At 39.8% G+C, this 13471-nt stretch overlaps 1 protein-coding gene across 11 annotated transcripts in view; it reads left to right on the top strand.

Annotated features, from left to right (window-relative positions):
• Positions 1-13471, top strand: part of PAK1 (p21 (RAC1) activated kinase 1) — a 147977-nt gene that overhangs the window by 76893 nt on the left and 57613 nt on the right. For 8 of the 11 annotated variants that reach the window (XM_050757474.1, XM_050757472.1, XM_050757473.1 and 5 more), the window contains one exon: positions 4520-4727. In XM_050757474.1, coding sequence (XP_050613431.1) covers positions 4538-4727 — 190 coding nt within the window. In that variant the 5' untranslated portion in view covers positions 4520-4537. Of the gene's footprint in view, positions 1-4516; positions 4728-13471 lie in introns of all 11 variants that reach the window. The other 3 variants (XM_050757481.1, XM_050757479.1, XM_050757475.1) reach the window with 1 other exon arrangement.

Raw genomic sequence — 13471 nt, 5'->3', positions numbered from 1 at the left:
TTTAAAATGGTATAGGTTTTAAAATGTGCTAATTATTATGGTGAGTGTAGATATACAGAATGACCATTGAGGGGATCAATAAGGGTAAAAAGAGGAAAGACTTGTGGAGAACCTATAGGAAAGGGCTGCAAGGAACCTGGAAAGTAGTATGGAAACCTTAGGTAAGTTCAGAAGGAAGTGATTAAGAAAGCACAAAATTGTGTTCTGTGAGTGTAGTTGAAGGTCCTGGAAATGTTTGACATTGAGAAAATAGATTTGGGGGGTCTCAAAAGAGTATTTCAGGTATTTAAAGTTCTGTCTGGGGAAGAGATAGTGGTCTTTTCTGAATAGCTCTAAGATACAGGATTTAGTACTAACAGATGGAACTTTTTTCTTTGTTTATTCATTCATTTGTTTATTCAATAAATCTTTATTGATTACCTATTCTGTGCCAGGCCTGGTGTTGCAGATGGAGAAATACATAGGACATGAACTTTGTTCTTGAGGTGTTTATAGTCTAAGTCTAGCAGGGGAGGGGTGAAAGGGAAAGCAAATATGTAAACAAATTATTGCAATGCAGTGTAAGACAGAGCTTATTATAAGTGATAACTCATTAAATGAGATGACTGAAGATAGAATAGATAGTCTTTGGAGATTTTAGATTTCCTGTCATTGCAACTTTTCAAGCATAGGCTGGATGACTTCTAGGCTGGAATGCAGTAAAAGAATTCAAATATTAGATTCCAATGCATATTTTAGGTTTTAAGGAATAATGGAATCTCTTTGAAAGTGAATATCTACCACAGAATTCTCCAAACACAGTAAAAGCACTGAGAAATGGAGAAAAGTCTGTATCAGGAAGGTTGGTGAAAACTTTCTTGGCATAATCGTGGGCTGTGGGCCTGAAATGGAGTTACATTCAATGAAACTGTTGATTGAAGGACCTGGGAGTCAAGGAAGGGCTTTACTCGGGTATCAGATGACTGCAGGGAGTGTAATTTTGGAACTGGCAGCCTGGAGTGGGAAGGTACACTTGAGAACTGAGACAGTAAAAGTTCTCTTGTGGGTGCTTAGGGACTTGAGTTATAGTTGGGAGGGAAAACAAAGGTAAATCTGGGAAGACAAACTGGAAGAAATGGATAAAAAGCACATCACAGAGTTAATCTGCATTAACAAGATTGTCCTTGCTTGATTGATTTCTTTTGTTCAAAAATAGAAGGAGCAGTTGGTTTGCCAAAGGTGGGTCAGAATGAATTATGCAAAGAAGTGGGGTTAGGGTTTGGCCTTGATGGATGAGTAAGATTTTTATCAGTCAGAGAAAGGAGAAATCATTGACAGGAAGCACATTGGGGTGTGTGTTTGTGTGTGTGTCTGTGTGTGTGTATAAGTAAATAAGTAAGAATACTTGGCAAGTACAGTGGAACAGATTTCTGAGGTTTGAATTAGTTTGAATTAGGCTGTGTCTAGGTGTAGTGGCTTAGTTGATAAGGCAGGTCAATGTCAGAAAGTAAAGCACCTTGAATTTTATCTGTACTAAACTTCCTAAAGGCAAGGTATATATCTTTATGCAAAGTGTGATTAATTAAAATATTTGAGTTCACTGTGAGCTAGATACTATCTAAAGTATTGTTGGATTGCAAAGATGACAAAATTGGGCCCAATATTTGAGGAACATTCTAGCTCCTAGGGAAGACATACCTGTAAACAATTACAATAGCAATAATAAAAGGGATAACCTAGAAAGTTAGCCATTGCTTTGGGAACATGGAGGAGGGGGCACCTAACTTCTTGAAGTGATGACACATTTCCAAATGGGTTCATGGAAGAAATAACAATTGAATTAAGCCTTGAAGGATGAGTGAATTCACAGTTGAAGCATAGGGAAATTGGTATTCTAGGCAGAAGGATCAGCATGCACAAAAGCATAGAAGTGTAAAAGCTATGGGATACTTGAAGAAGTTGGAGAAGTTGGATGTAGATAGAGTGTAAGGGAAATTAGAGGGAGTGGTAGTGGTGAGAAATGAGGCTGGGTGCATTTGGTCAAATAACAGAGGGCCTCTAAAAGCAAGCTAAAAACATCAGCTTTTATCTGAGATGTCAATGAAGGGTTTTTCATTTTGTTTTGTTTTCGGGACGGAGTCTCGCTCTGTTGCCAGGCTAGAGTGTAGTGGCGCGATCTTGGCTTACTGCAACCTCCACCTCCCAGGTTCAAGCGATTCTCCTCCTTCAGCCTCCTGAGTAGCTGGGACTACAGGTGCGTGCCACCATGCCCAGCTAATTTTTTGCATTTTAGTAGAGACAGGGTTTTACCATATTGGCCAGGAGTCTCAATCTCTTGACCTCATGATCTGCCCACCTTGGCCTCCCAAAGTGCTGGGATTATAGGCGTGAGCCACTGTGCCCAGCCAATGAAGGGTTTTAAAAGTAGAAGAGTAGTGTGTTCTAAGGTTCCTGACAGCCCCTGGATAAAGGATTGCGGAAAAAAACTGGATGTGGGGGAATCAGTTCTTTATTAGAAATTGTTTTAAAAAAAAACAAAACAAACAAACAAACAAAAAAAACTCCTATAGATTTTATTCATAGTATTTTAGGTAATTGATGTCTAAAGCGGTAGTATTCAAATCTGACTGGCATTGGGATCACTAATTTTCAAAATACAGAATTAGGCCTTAACTCAGCCATTCTAAATCAAGATTTATGGGGGCCAAGCCAGGATATCTATATTTCTAAAAGCTCTTGGTGATTATTGTGCTGGTTTTTTAAACTCATTACTCTCTAAAGTACTGTTGTGTTTAACTCCAAAGAGCTTATATTTTAAATAGTCATGGTTAAATGTATAATTTCTACTGCAGTATGGAAGACTAATGAGAAATATTTTTAACTCTGGATACATTCATATCTATCCATTGTCAAGGACATTTATTTATTTTAAGGTAATAACATATTTTCATTAAAACTATTGATAACATGTGATAGGGATTCCCCCCCATCTTCCTTTCTTTTCTTTTCTTTTCTTTTTCTTTTTCTTTTTCTTTTTCTTTTCTTTCGAGACAGAGTCTCCCTCTGTCACCCAGGCTGGAGTGCAGTGGTGCAATCTTGGCTCACTGCAGCCTCTGCCTCCCAAGTTCAGGTGATTCTCCTACCTCAGCCTCCTTAGCAGCTGGGATTACAAGCACCTGCCACAATGCCTGGCTAATTTTTGTATTTTTAGTAGAGAGGGGGTTTCATCATATTGGCCAGGCTGGTCTCAAACTCCTGACCTCAAGCGATCCGCCCACCTTGACCTCCCAAAGTGCTGGGATTACAGGCATGAGCCACCGTGCTTGTCCTATCCCCTATCTTTTAGATTTTATTCTACTGTTTCTCAGAAGTAGTGGAGATTTTGCCAGTAAATTCTGTACCATATTAGGACAGGATGGTTACTGCATTGACCATTTTATGTTTTGAAGAAGAAAGCCAAGCACAGTGGCTCTCGCCTGTAATTCCAACTGCTTGGGAGACTGAGGCGGGAGGATTGATTGAGACTTGGAGTTTGAGACCCACCTGGGCAACATAGGGAGACTCTTGTCTCTAAAAAATTTTTTTAAAAATTAGACGGGCATGGTGGCGCATGCCTGTAGTTCCTGCTACTCTGGAGGCTGAGTGGGGAGGATCTCTTGAGCCCTAGAGTTTGAGGCTGCAGTGAGCTATGATTGTACCACTGCACTTCAGCCTGGGTAACAGAGCAATAATCCTCTCTCTCTCTCTCTCTCTCTCTCTGTGTGTGTGTGTGTGTGTGTCTCTGTCTCTCTCTCTCTTCTTTGTAAAGAACAAGGTAGAATTTTAGAGGAGGGAGACACTGAAGAGATTATATAGTCTCAGGGGTTAGCAAACTTTTGCTGTGAAGGGCAAAATAGTAAATATTTTAGGTCTGTGGACATACAGTCTCTGTTGCAACTACTAAATTCTGCCAGTATCGGGTAAAAAAAAAAAGCCATAGACAATTTATAAATGAAGGGTGTGACTGTGTTCCAATAAAACTATCTACAAAAACAGCAACTTTGCTGACCCTTGATACAGTCCATTCCCGAGAGGGAAAGTGTAACTTGTCTAAGGTTATAAAATTAGAGGCTGGCAGAAAACTCACTATGTGGAATGCTGTTAGCAATTTTATTTAATCTTCACATAGATGAAAAAATGAAACCTAAGAGGTTAAAGAATTTCTCTAAAGTTAGTAAGTGGTACTGGGATTCACACTTAGTTTTTGCTAGACCAAATATCTGCTTTCAGCTACATCGTAATGGTTTTCCATGCTCTTCAATGTCCCAGAATGGGAATGCAAAGAAAAGCAAGACATTGTGATTTTTCATTAGTGCTTGGCACATAGTAGGCATTTACATCAGTGAGTGTTAGCAATATCGTGGCATGCAGTGGAAGTACTTGAGCTGAACCCTGAAGGAAGGGCTGTATAATTTTGATTCTTTGCAATTTTTTAACATGTATTTCCTTTTGGTCAACAATAATAAAGGAGTTATATTTTTCTTATTTCTGATTCTAGTAGCTGCTGCTGGTGGTGACAATGTCAAATAACGGCCTAGACATTCAAGACAAACCCCCAGCCCCTCCGATGAGAAATACCAGCACTATGATTGGAGCTGGCAGCAAAGATGCTGGAACCCTAAACCATGGTTCTAAACCTCTGCCTCCAAACCCAGAGGAGAAGAAAAAGAAGGACCGATTTTACCGATCCATCTTACCTGGAGATAAAAGTACAGTATTTGATTTTATTCTCATCATTTGTATGCTTTAAAAAAATTATTTTGGGTAACCTGGATAAAAGATCTGTCGTCTTTGACTTAATTTTCCTTTAATGCTTTTTTTTTCTGGTTAAATATTTCTCTTTCTTCCGACAGTGGCTGAAACCAAATGGAAAATAGACCTATTTTTATACTGTATTAACTATATCTGAGCAAAACTGTAAGAGAATAATTATGCTCTTGCCAGATTTGGGACAATCTGAAGTGATTTATTTATTTTTAAGTTCTTAAACTGTTTAGGAAGTCACAAAATGTAAGAAAAATTGGAATGTCTTTATTTGGAATTCTTTTCCCCTGAATTAGTTTCAATTGGAAATGTTTTCTTTCCAAAATCTTGATTGCCTTTTCTTTATTCCGACTTCCTGGTCCCACTTTCAGGTTTGGGGACTACATATCAGTAAGAATGGCAAGTAACAGCTGAGAAAAGGATGCGGAGATAACTAGCATTTAGCATGAGTTTACTATGAATAAATTATCCTGGGCAGCCTCATTTCCTTTTTATTGATAAAACTTCTATTAATAGAAGAATAATCATAGGATGAATAGTGTTGATTTTAACACTGTTAATTTAACAGTGTATATGAAAAAGTCGCCAAGATCCTTGTAGACAAGGTTGTAAAATAAAGGTTTTGCTATCCACAACAGAAGATCACTTTTGTTTGATACCAAAAATGTTGACTTAAGTGGCTGTTGCTCTGAAGTAAAGTTCTCTCTCCGTATGTTTGTGGGCCCTGTTCTTATAGCGTGCTAAAGATACTGGCTTTCTGTGTGTAAGTAGTTATCATGAGCTTCTAGTTTAGATGTAGCTGGGTCACCACTTACCAGCTTTCTCATCTTAGGCATGTCAGTTAACTGCTTTGACCTTTATTTAGTTTCCTATTTCAGAAGTGAGATATCATTTCACAGGGTAGTTGTGAAGACTACATACAAAGTTCCTAATAGAGTAACTTCCACACAGAAGGTACTTAAATGTTAGTTCTCTGTCTCTTTACTCCTTTGTCTCTGTCTCTTTACTCCTTTGTCGATGAATAGAAACTGGGAGACATAGCTAGTAGACTACATGGTAAAATCAGAGCTGAGATTCTGAAACAGTAGGGCAGATACAACAAGCACAATGGTGGATTGCAGAAAACATCTCATGTTGTAGAAAAAATATAATTGCCTAACTGCAGATCAGGGGAGATGGTAGATGGTAGTGTCATTAGCCAAATAGGAAACACAGAAAGAAGGAACAAATTGGGAGCGTTGGTGATTGGAGAGCAGGGAAGATGATGATTTCGGACACATAGCTTTTATATATAGATACATCTTATGAGCAGACTTCATGTATTGTAATGTTTGTTGTAAAAGTGAAATGAGACATAATGAGGACTTTTAATGAGTACGTTGGGCTTATATCTTTTTGTGTATGAATCCTTCTACTCCACCTTCCCTTCCCTGTGGGTTTGGGGGTTTGGGTAGAAAAGAAGGCCAGGCACAGGGGCTCATGCCTGTAATCCCAACACTTTGGGAGGCTGAGGTGGGAGGATCGCTTGAGCTCAGGAGTTTGAGACCAGCCTGGGCAAAATAGCAAGACCTTGTCTCTACTAAAAAAAAAAAAAAAAAAAAAAAAGATCAGGCATGGTGGTGTGTGCCTGTAGTAACAGCTGCTTGGGAGGCTGAGGCAGGAGGATTGCTTGAACCTGGGAATTTGAAGCTGCAGTGAGCTATGATCATACCACTGCACTCCAGCCTGGGTGACAGAGTGAGATCCTGTCTTAAAAAAAAATAAAATAGGCCGGGCGTGGTGGCTCACGCCTGTAATCCCAGCACTTTGGGAGGCTTAGGTGGGTGGATTACCTGAAGTCAGGAGTTCAAGATCAGCCTGGCCAACATGGTGAAACCCCATCTCTACTAAAATACAAAAAATTAGCCGGGCATGGTGTGGGCGCCTGTAATCCCAGCTACTCAGGCGGCTGAGGCCAGGAGTATCACTTGAACCCGGGAGGCAGAGGTTGCAGTGAGCCAAGGTCACGCCATTGCACTTCGGCCTAGGCAACAAGAGTTAAACTCCATCTCAAAAAAATAAATAAATAAAATAAAAGATGTGGATCAGTTGCTTAACTTTGATTTCCTGACTAATTCATTCATATAGTAGCTGCCAACTTCCTTGGTACAAGGGCTATGATCTGAGGCAGTATTAAATGCCCTGCAATCTTCTTCCACATATATAGCCACTTTCTTTATCCCTCAATTTAGATGTGTATTTATTTTTAATATTGTATCTTATCAACCAGTATTCTTGATCTCTATAAATAAATAGGCTTTCAGCCCAAGCGATCTCGGCTCACTGCAAGCTCCGCCTCCCGGGTTCCCGCCATTCTCCTGCCTCAGCCTCCTGAGTAGCTGGGACTACAGGCGCCCGCCACCGCGCCCGGCTAATTTTTTATATTTTTAGTAGAGACGGGGTTTCACTGTGGTCTCGATCTCCTGACCTTGTGATCCGCCCGCCTCGGCCTCCCAAAGTGCTGGGATTACAGGCTTGAGCCACCGCGCCCGGCCGAATTGTTCTTGCTGACTCAAACTAGAAGGGTAATAAAATTCTCATCCAGTAGGCATCATCAAAAGTAAAAACATTTATGTTTCAAAGGGCTTCATCCAGAAAGCAAAAAGGTAACCCACAGTAGGGAGAAAATTTTCCCAAATTACATATTTTATAATGGATGTGTATCTAAAATATGTGAAGAAGAACTATTGCAAGTCAACAACCAAAAGACAAGTAATTTTAAAATGGGCAAAATATGTAAATAGACATATCTCCAAAGAACATATACAAATGGCCAAGAAGCACATGAAAGGATGCTCAAATCATTAGCCATCAGGGAAATGCAAATCAAAACCACAATGAGATACCACTTCACACTCACTAGGATGGCTATAATAAAAAAGATAATAACAAGTGTTAGTGAGGATGTGGAGAAGTTGCAACCCTCATAATTGCTGGTGGGAATGTAAAATGGTGCAGCCTCTGTGGAAAACAGTCTGGCAGTTCCTCAAAAGGTTAAACATAGAGTTACCAGCAGTACATGAATGTTTATAGCAGCATTCATAATATCCAAAAAGTGGAAACAACCCAAATACCCCATCAGCTGATGAATAGATAAATAATAAAATGTGGAATATCCATACGATGAAATATTTGGTAACAAAGACATGAAGTTCTGATCCATGCCATGACATGGATGAACCTTGAATGCTGCGTTAAGTGAAAGAAGCCAGTTAAAAGGATCACATGTAATATGATTTTATTTGTAGGAAATGTCCAGCATTGGTAAATTCATAGAAAGAAAGTAGATTAGTGGTTGCCTAGGGCTGCAGAGAGGGAGAGGCAATTAAAACTAGGAGATGATTACTAAGAGGGGTGGGGTTTCTTTTTGTAGTGATGAAATGTTCTAAAATTGATTTTGGTGATACCTGTCCAGCTCTCTGAATATATTAAAAGCCATTGAATTTTACACTATATGAGTGAATTGTTTGGTAAGTGAATTATCTCTCAATAAAGCTGATTTTTAAAAAAGAAGATTCCTGTCTGAAACAGCAGATGGAAGCAGAGCCTTCGGACATCATTGGGACCTGAAGGGACAATCTTATGTGCTAAATGGGAAAGTGGGGGTCCAGATATTGGGATTATAGTCTTGGTTCTTCCATAAATTGGCTGGCTGATTTGGGTCAATTATTTCTCTGTAGACGTCAGTGCCTTCATCTAGAAGAGGAGAGAGAGCAGTAGGCATGTGCAGTTTCTTTTAGCTTTAGAATCCTATAATTACATAAATGAGAGATTGCAAAGGCGTGGTTAGATCAGGCTTGTCTATATAGGTGAGAAGAAACTAGGCCATTGTAAAGTACTTTATTCAGTGATGCAGCTCTAGAAAATCCTAGCTGAGTAACCCTAGGCTAAATCTGATCTGAAAATACATCTCATAACCTCAAGATCAAAACTGCATCTCTGTAGGTTGAGGGCATAGAGGTAGGAAACATACAGAGTTATAAGAATTTCTCGCAAAATGATCTAACAATCTTTCATCCTTTGGGTATAGATTTTCTATATTTGCCCTGGGCACATAGGTTTCATCCCTTTGCTTTAAGACCCTTGATGGCTATAATTAATGCATACATCAAAATGAAAGAAGTCTGAGGTGTTTTTCTTTTGTTTGAAACCTTTGATCAACCAGTAAGCTACTCAACTTAGTCCTAGAAGGATACACAGCAGTGTTGGTAGTCTTTGAAGTGGTATGCCCTTCATGTAGTATTTGAGCATTTATACCAGCTGCATAGAGTTATGTCTAGAACTGGACTTGTAACACAGATTGAGTCCAGCCACTGACATTTGTTAACTCTGATTTATTTTTTAAATTTCATTTCAATATCCTTCCTTCCCATTCACCCTGTATCATTAGTAGGCTTTTGTCATTTGACATAGTAGATATAAAAGCATTTTCTAAACTAAAATGCAATACAAATAGGAGGTTTGTTTTTTAAAAATGGAAACCTCATTTATTGTTTTATTTGATACCTACATCAACTCATTTTTAGTTGGGGAGGCTAAGGCTTAGAGAAAAGTAAGTTGCTCAAGGTCTCACAAGTGGCAAGTGGGAGGGCTGAGTATGGAACTAAGTCTTCCTAAATTATCTGTTCCATTGTCACATAACTGTATCTCTTAGTTCTCAACCCTGATTACACATTGGACTCACTTATGGTGCTTTTAAAAAATACAGGGCAGGGTGCAGTGGCTCATGCCTGTGATCCCAGAAGTTTGGGAGGCCAAGGCGGGCGGATCACTTGAAGTCAGGAGTTCTAGACCAACCTGGCCAACATGGCGAAACCCTGTCTCTACTAAAAATACAAAAATTAGCCAGTTGTGGTGGTGGGCACCTGTAATCCCAACTACTCGGGAGGCTGAGGCAGGAGAATCGTTTGAATCTGGGAGGCAGAGGTTGCAATGAGCCAAGATCATGCCACTGCACTCCAGCCTGGGTAACAGAGTGAAACTCCTTTACAAAAAAAAAAAAAAAAAAAAAAGTGGCCGGGCGTGGTGGCCCACACCTGTAACCCCAGCACTTTGGGAGGCCAAGGCAGGCGGATCACTTGAGGTCAGGAGTTCGAAACCAGCCTGGCCAACATGGTGAAACCCTGTCTCTGCTAAAACTAAAAAAATTAGCTGGACGCGGTAGTGGGCTCCTGTAATTCCAGCTACTCAGGAGGCTGAGGCTGCAGAATTGCTTGAACCCGGGAGGCAGAGGTCGCAGTGAGCTGAGATCACACCACTGTATTCCAGCATGGGTGACAGAGCAAAATTCTGTCTCAAAAATAAATAAATAAATAAATAATACTGATACCTGGATTCCATCCAGACTTTTGGAGTCAGAATCTCTAGAGGAGTTGTTTTGGGTCTGTAGAGAGATTTTTGGGAGATGAGAAAGAAGAATGATCTGTGGGCTGCAGTAATGGTTGAGGTTTGAGCTGCCAGCGGGTAGAATGTCTTTGGGCATTACCTAATGCTGACCTCTCTAGCATGGCTTCAGTATGTGCCTGGGGGATGCATAAATGATTGGAAAGAGAAGCTGTAATTGAGGGCCTGTAATAGGTGATGCTGAGTTGCAGAATTCCATGTGGGAAAGCCTGGTTCCTGTGGTTAGGATCTGGAGCCTTTGGTTTATTCTAAGAAGTCTTTCAGCATTTAGTTTGAAATCTTTTTCTGGCTGCATTTTCACAAGCAAAGTGGAATTCTCTGAGCTTGGGAAGAGTTTAGCAAAGTTAATTTTAACATTGGACTATGTCAGTGTTTATCTCTCCAAGTTTGGAACGTTTTACTGCCTTGAGCTCAGATTAGCTCAGTGGAGCCAATGAGAGGTGCTGCTTAAAAATAATTTTTTAAAAAAAGGCCAGTGATTTGTGCTCAAACTTTGATGGCTATACTGAGACAATGGGATTTTGCAGTGTCAGCCTCATTTCCCATGCTATCAGAAGGCCAAGTGGTCTAGGTCAAAGATAGGGTTAAAATTGGGATGGGTGAGGCTGGAAGTTTGTTTTCCCACTTTATTTTCTCAATCCCAAGATCTCTAGATACATGAAATCAAGATGATTCTTTCCTCTTTCTCACCTCAACCACAGTTTCTCTGTCTTAATGAATGGGCTGAGAAACCTAACAGTTTTTTATATTAATGACAACTTATGTTTGTAAAGTTCTTTAGTTTACAAAGCACACATATTTTCTGTAACTTAAAGAATTCTTTTTTTTTTTTTTTTTTTTTTTGAGACAGAGTCTCACTCTGTCGCCCAGGCTAGAGTGCGGTGATGGGATCTCAGCTCACTGGAACCTCCGCCTCCTGGGTTCAAGCAATTCTCCCTGCCTCAGCCTCTCAAGTAGCTGGGATTACAGGCACCTGCCACCACGCCTGGCTAATTTCTGTATTTTTTAGTAGATGCGGGGTTTTACCTTGTTGGCCAGGCTGGTCTTGAACTCCTGTCCTCGGGTGATTCGCCCGCCACGGCCGCCCAAAGTGCTGGGATTACAGGCACGGGCCACCGTGCCCAGCCAAGAATTCTTAACATAGTTGTAGGAATCCTTATTTAGATATAAGTCTTCTGTCAGTTATATATGTTACAAGTATCTTCTACTGTGCTCTTAGCTTTTATTAGATTAAGTAAATTCCCCTGTAATCTTAGACAGATGCTTGGCATGATGCGAGATAGAATTTTAATATGGTCAAATTTATTAGTTATTTCCTTTCTAATGCTTTGTGGTTCTATTTTGAAATCTTTAGCTACTCAGAGACTTGATTTTTCTATTGAGTTTTCTGTATTCATGTACATGAGCACATTATTTGTATATTGTAATAGTTTTTTTTTTCTTTCTTTATAATCCTCCTTTTACTTCTTTTTCTTGCCTAATTGCACTGGTTAATACCTTCAGTACTATGATGAATAGAAGTGGTGATGAGGAATACCTTTCTCTTGTTTTTAATCTCAGGAAAAGCTTTCAGCATTTTAGAATTAAGTATGATGTTTTTTCCAGAGTTTTTGGTAATTACCTTCTATAAGATTAAGTAAATTCCCTTGTAATCCTAGTTTGCTAAGAGTTTCTAATCACGATTGATATCACATTTCAGCAAATGCTTTTTTCTGCATTAATTGAATTGATTATATATATTTTCTTCTTAATTTTCTAAATGTAGTAAATTACATTCACTTTTTTAAAAAAAATTGAGATGTAACTCGCATGCCATACAAGTCACCATCTTAAAATGTACAGTTCTGTGGTTTTTGGTATATTCATAAGATTGTACAACCATTACAACTAACTTCAATACATTTTCATCGCTCCAGAAAAAAAACCCCATACTCATTGCAGTCATTCCTCATTTCTCCCTTCTCCCCTGGCAACCACTAATCTACTCTCTGTCTATGGATTTGCCTATTCTGGACATTTCATATAAATGGAATTACACAGTATATGGCCCTTTGTGACTGGCTTCTTTCACTTAGCATAATGTTTTCAAGGTTCATCCATGTTGTAGCATGGATCGGGACTTCATTCTCTTTATGGCTGAATAATAGTATATGGATGTACTACATTTTATCTGTTCATCACTTGAGAGACATTTGGGTTGCCTTCACTTTTTGACTGTTATGAATAAGCTGCTATGAAAATTCACATACAAGTTTTTGTGTAGACATGAGTTTTCACCAGATTCCTGCAGACATACTTCTAGTCATCATAAAATATTTGCTACCGCAGCAGTAGTCCCAGGGATACTATAACCCTGGGATATGGGACCATCAGGATCCTGGGTTTGCTTTATTTTCTCCATTGTGTCTTCCCTCAGTCTGAAGCTCATAGTGCCTTCCTGCCTGCAATCATGTGCTTTGTGAATCTGGTAAGAGTTTATGAAATTTGGTTGACTTGCTGAACAGGTGGAAAGAAGAAAGATAGATCACACTGTTTACTTCTCTTGGCCTCTGCTTATTCTGTTTCTTTTGGAAATGCCCTTTCCCATCTCGGTCTGGCTAACCCCTGTTCATCCTTTATGACTTCTTTCAGGTATTATCTTCTCCAGAAAGGTGGTTTATTACTTACCTTCATCTGTATGCAGAGCATGCACCATTGTCCTATTTTGCAGATTGAAGGCTTGAAACTCAGACTTTTCCAGGGTCACCCAGTGAGTTACTGGCAACCATAATACTGAATCCTTCCTCTGAGATTCTTTCCACTAACAGAAATTTCTTTTAATTCCTTGACCTCAGCTGTTTAGCTCCTGGGTTTGTGGTGATGAGCCAGTGAGACAATGACTGGCAGAGCTTGGTGAAGGGCTGTACACAGGTGAAGGGGATGAGTGTTACTTCCCAGAAGGGATTAATTGGGTTCCAGGTGGCTCTAGGACTGTATGACTTCTCCATTTCTCTTCTGTATTCCTGCCTCTTGAATCCTGTTTTCTGCTGGTGATCCCCAACTGGTGAATACTCAGTCTAAATATTACACAGTACCAGGCCGGGCACGGTGGCTCATGCCTATAATACCGGCACTTTGGGAGGCCAAGGTGGGTGGATCACCCGAGGTCAGAAGTTCGAGACTGGTAAACATGGTGAAACCCTGTCTCTACTAAAAATACAAGTAGCCAGGTGTGGTGGTGGGTGCCTATAATCTCAGCTGCTTGGGA

This window comes from Macaca thibetana, chromosome 14 (assembly GCF_024542745.1).
Source record: "Macaca thibetana thibetana isolate TM-01 chromosome 14, ASM2454274v1, whole genome shotgun sequence".
Classification (NCBI taxonomy): Eukaryota; Metazoa; Chordata; class Mammalia; order Primates; family Cercopithecidae; genus Macaca; species Macaca thibetana.
The sequence above is the reverse complement of the archived record's forward strand: the minus strand, read 5'-3'. Positions and strand labels throughout refer to the sequence as shown.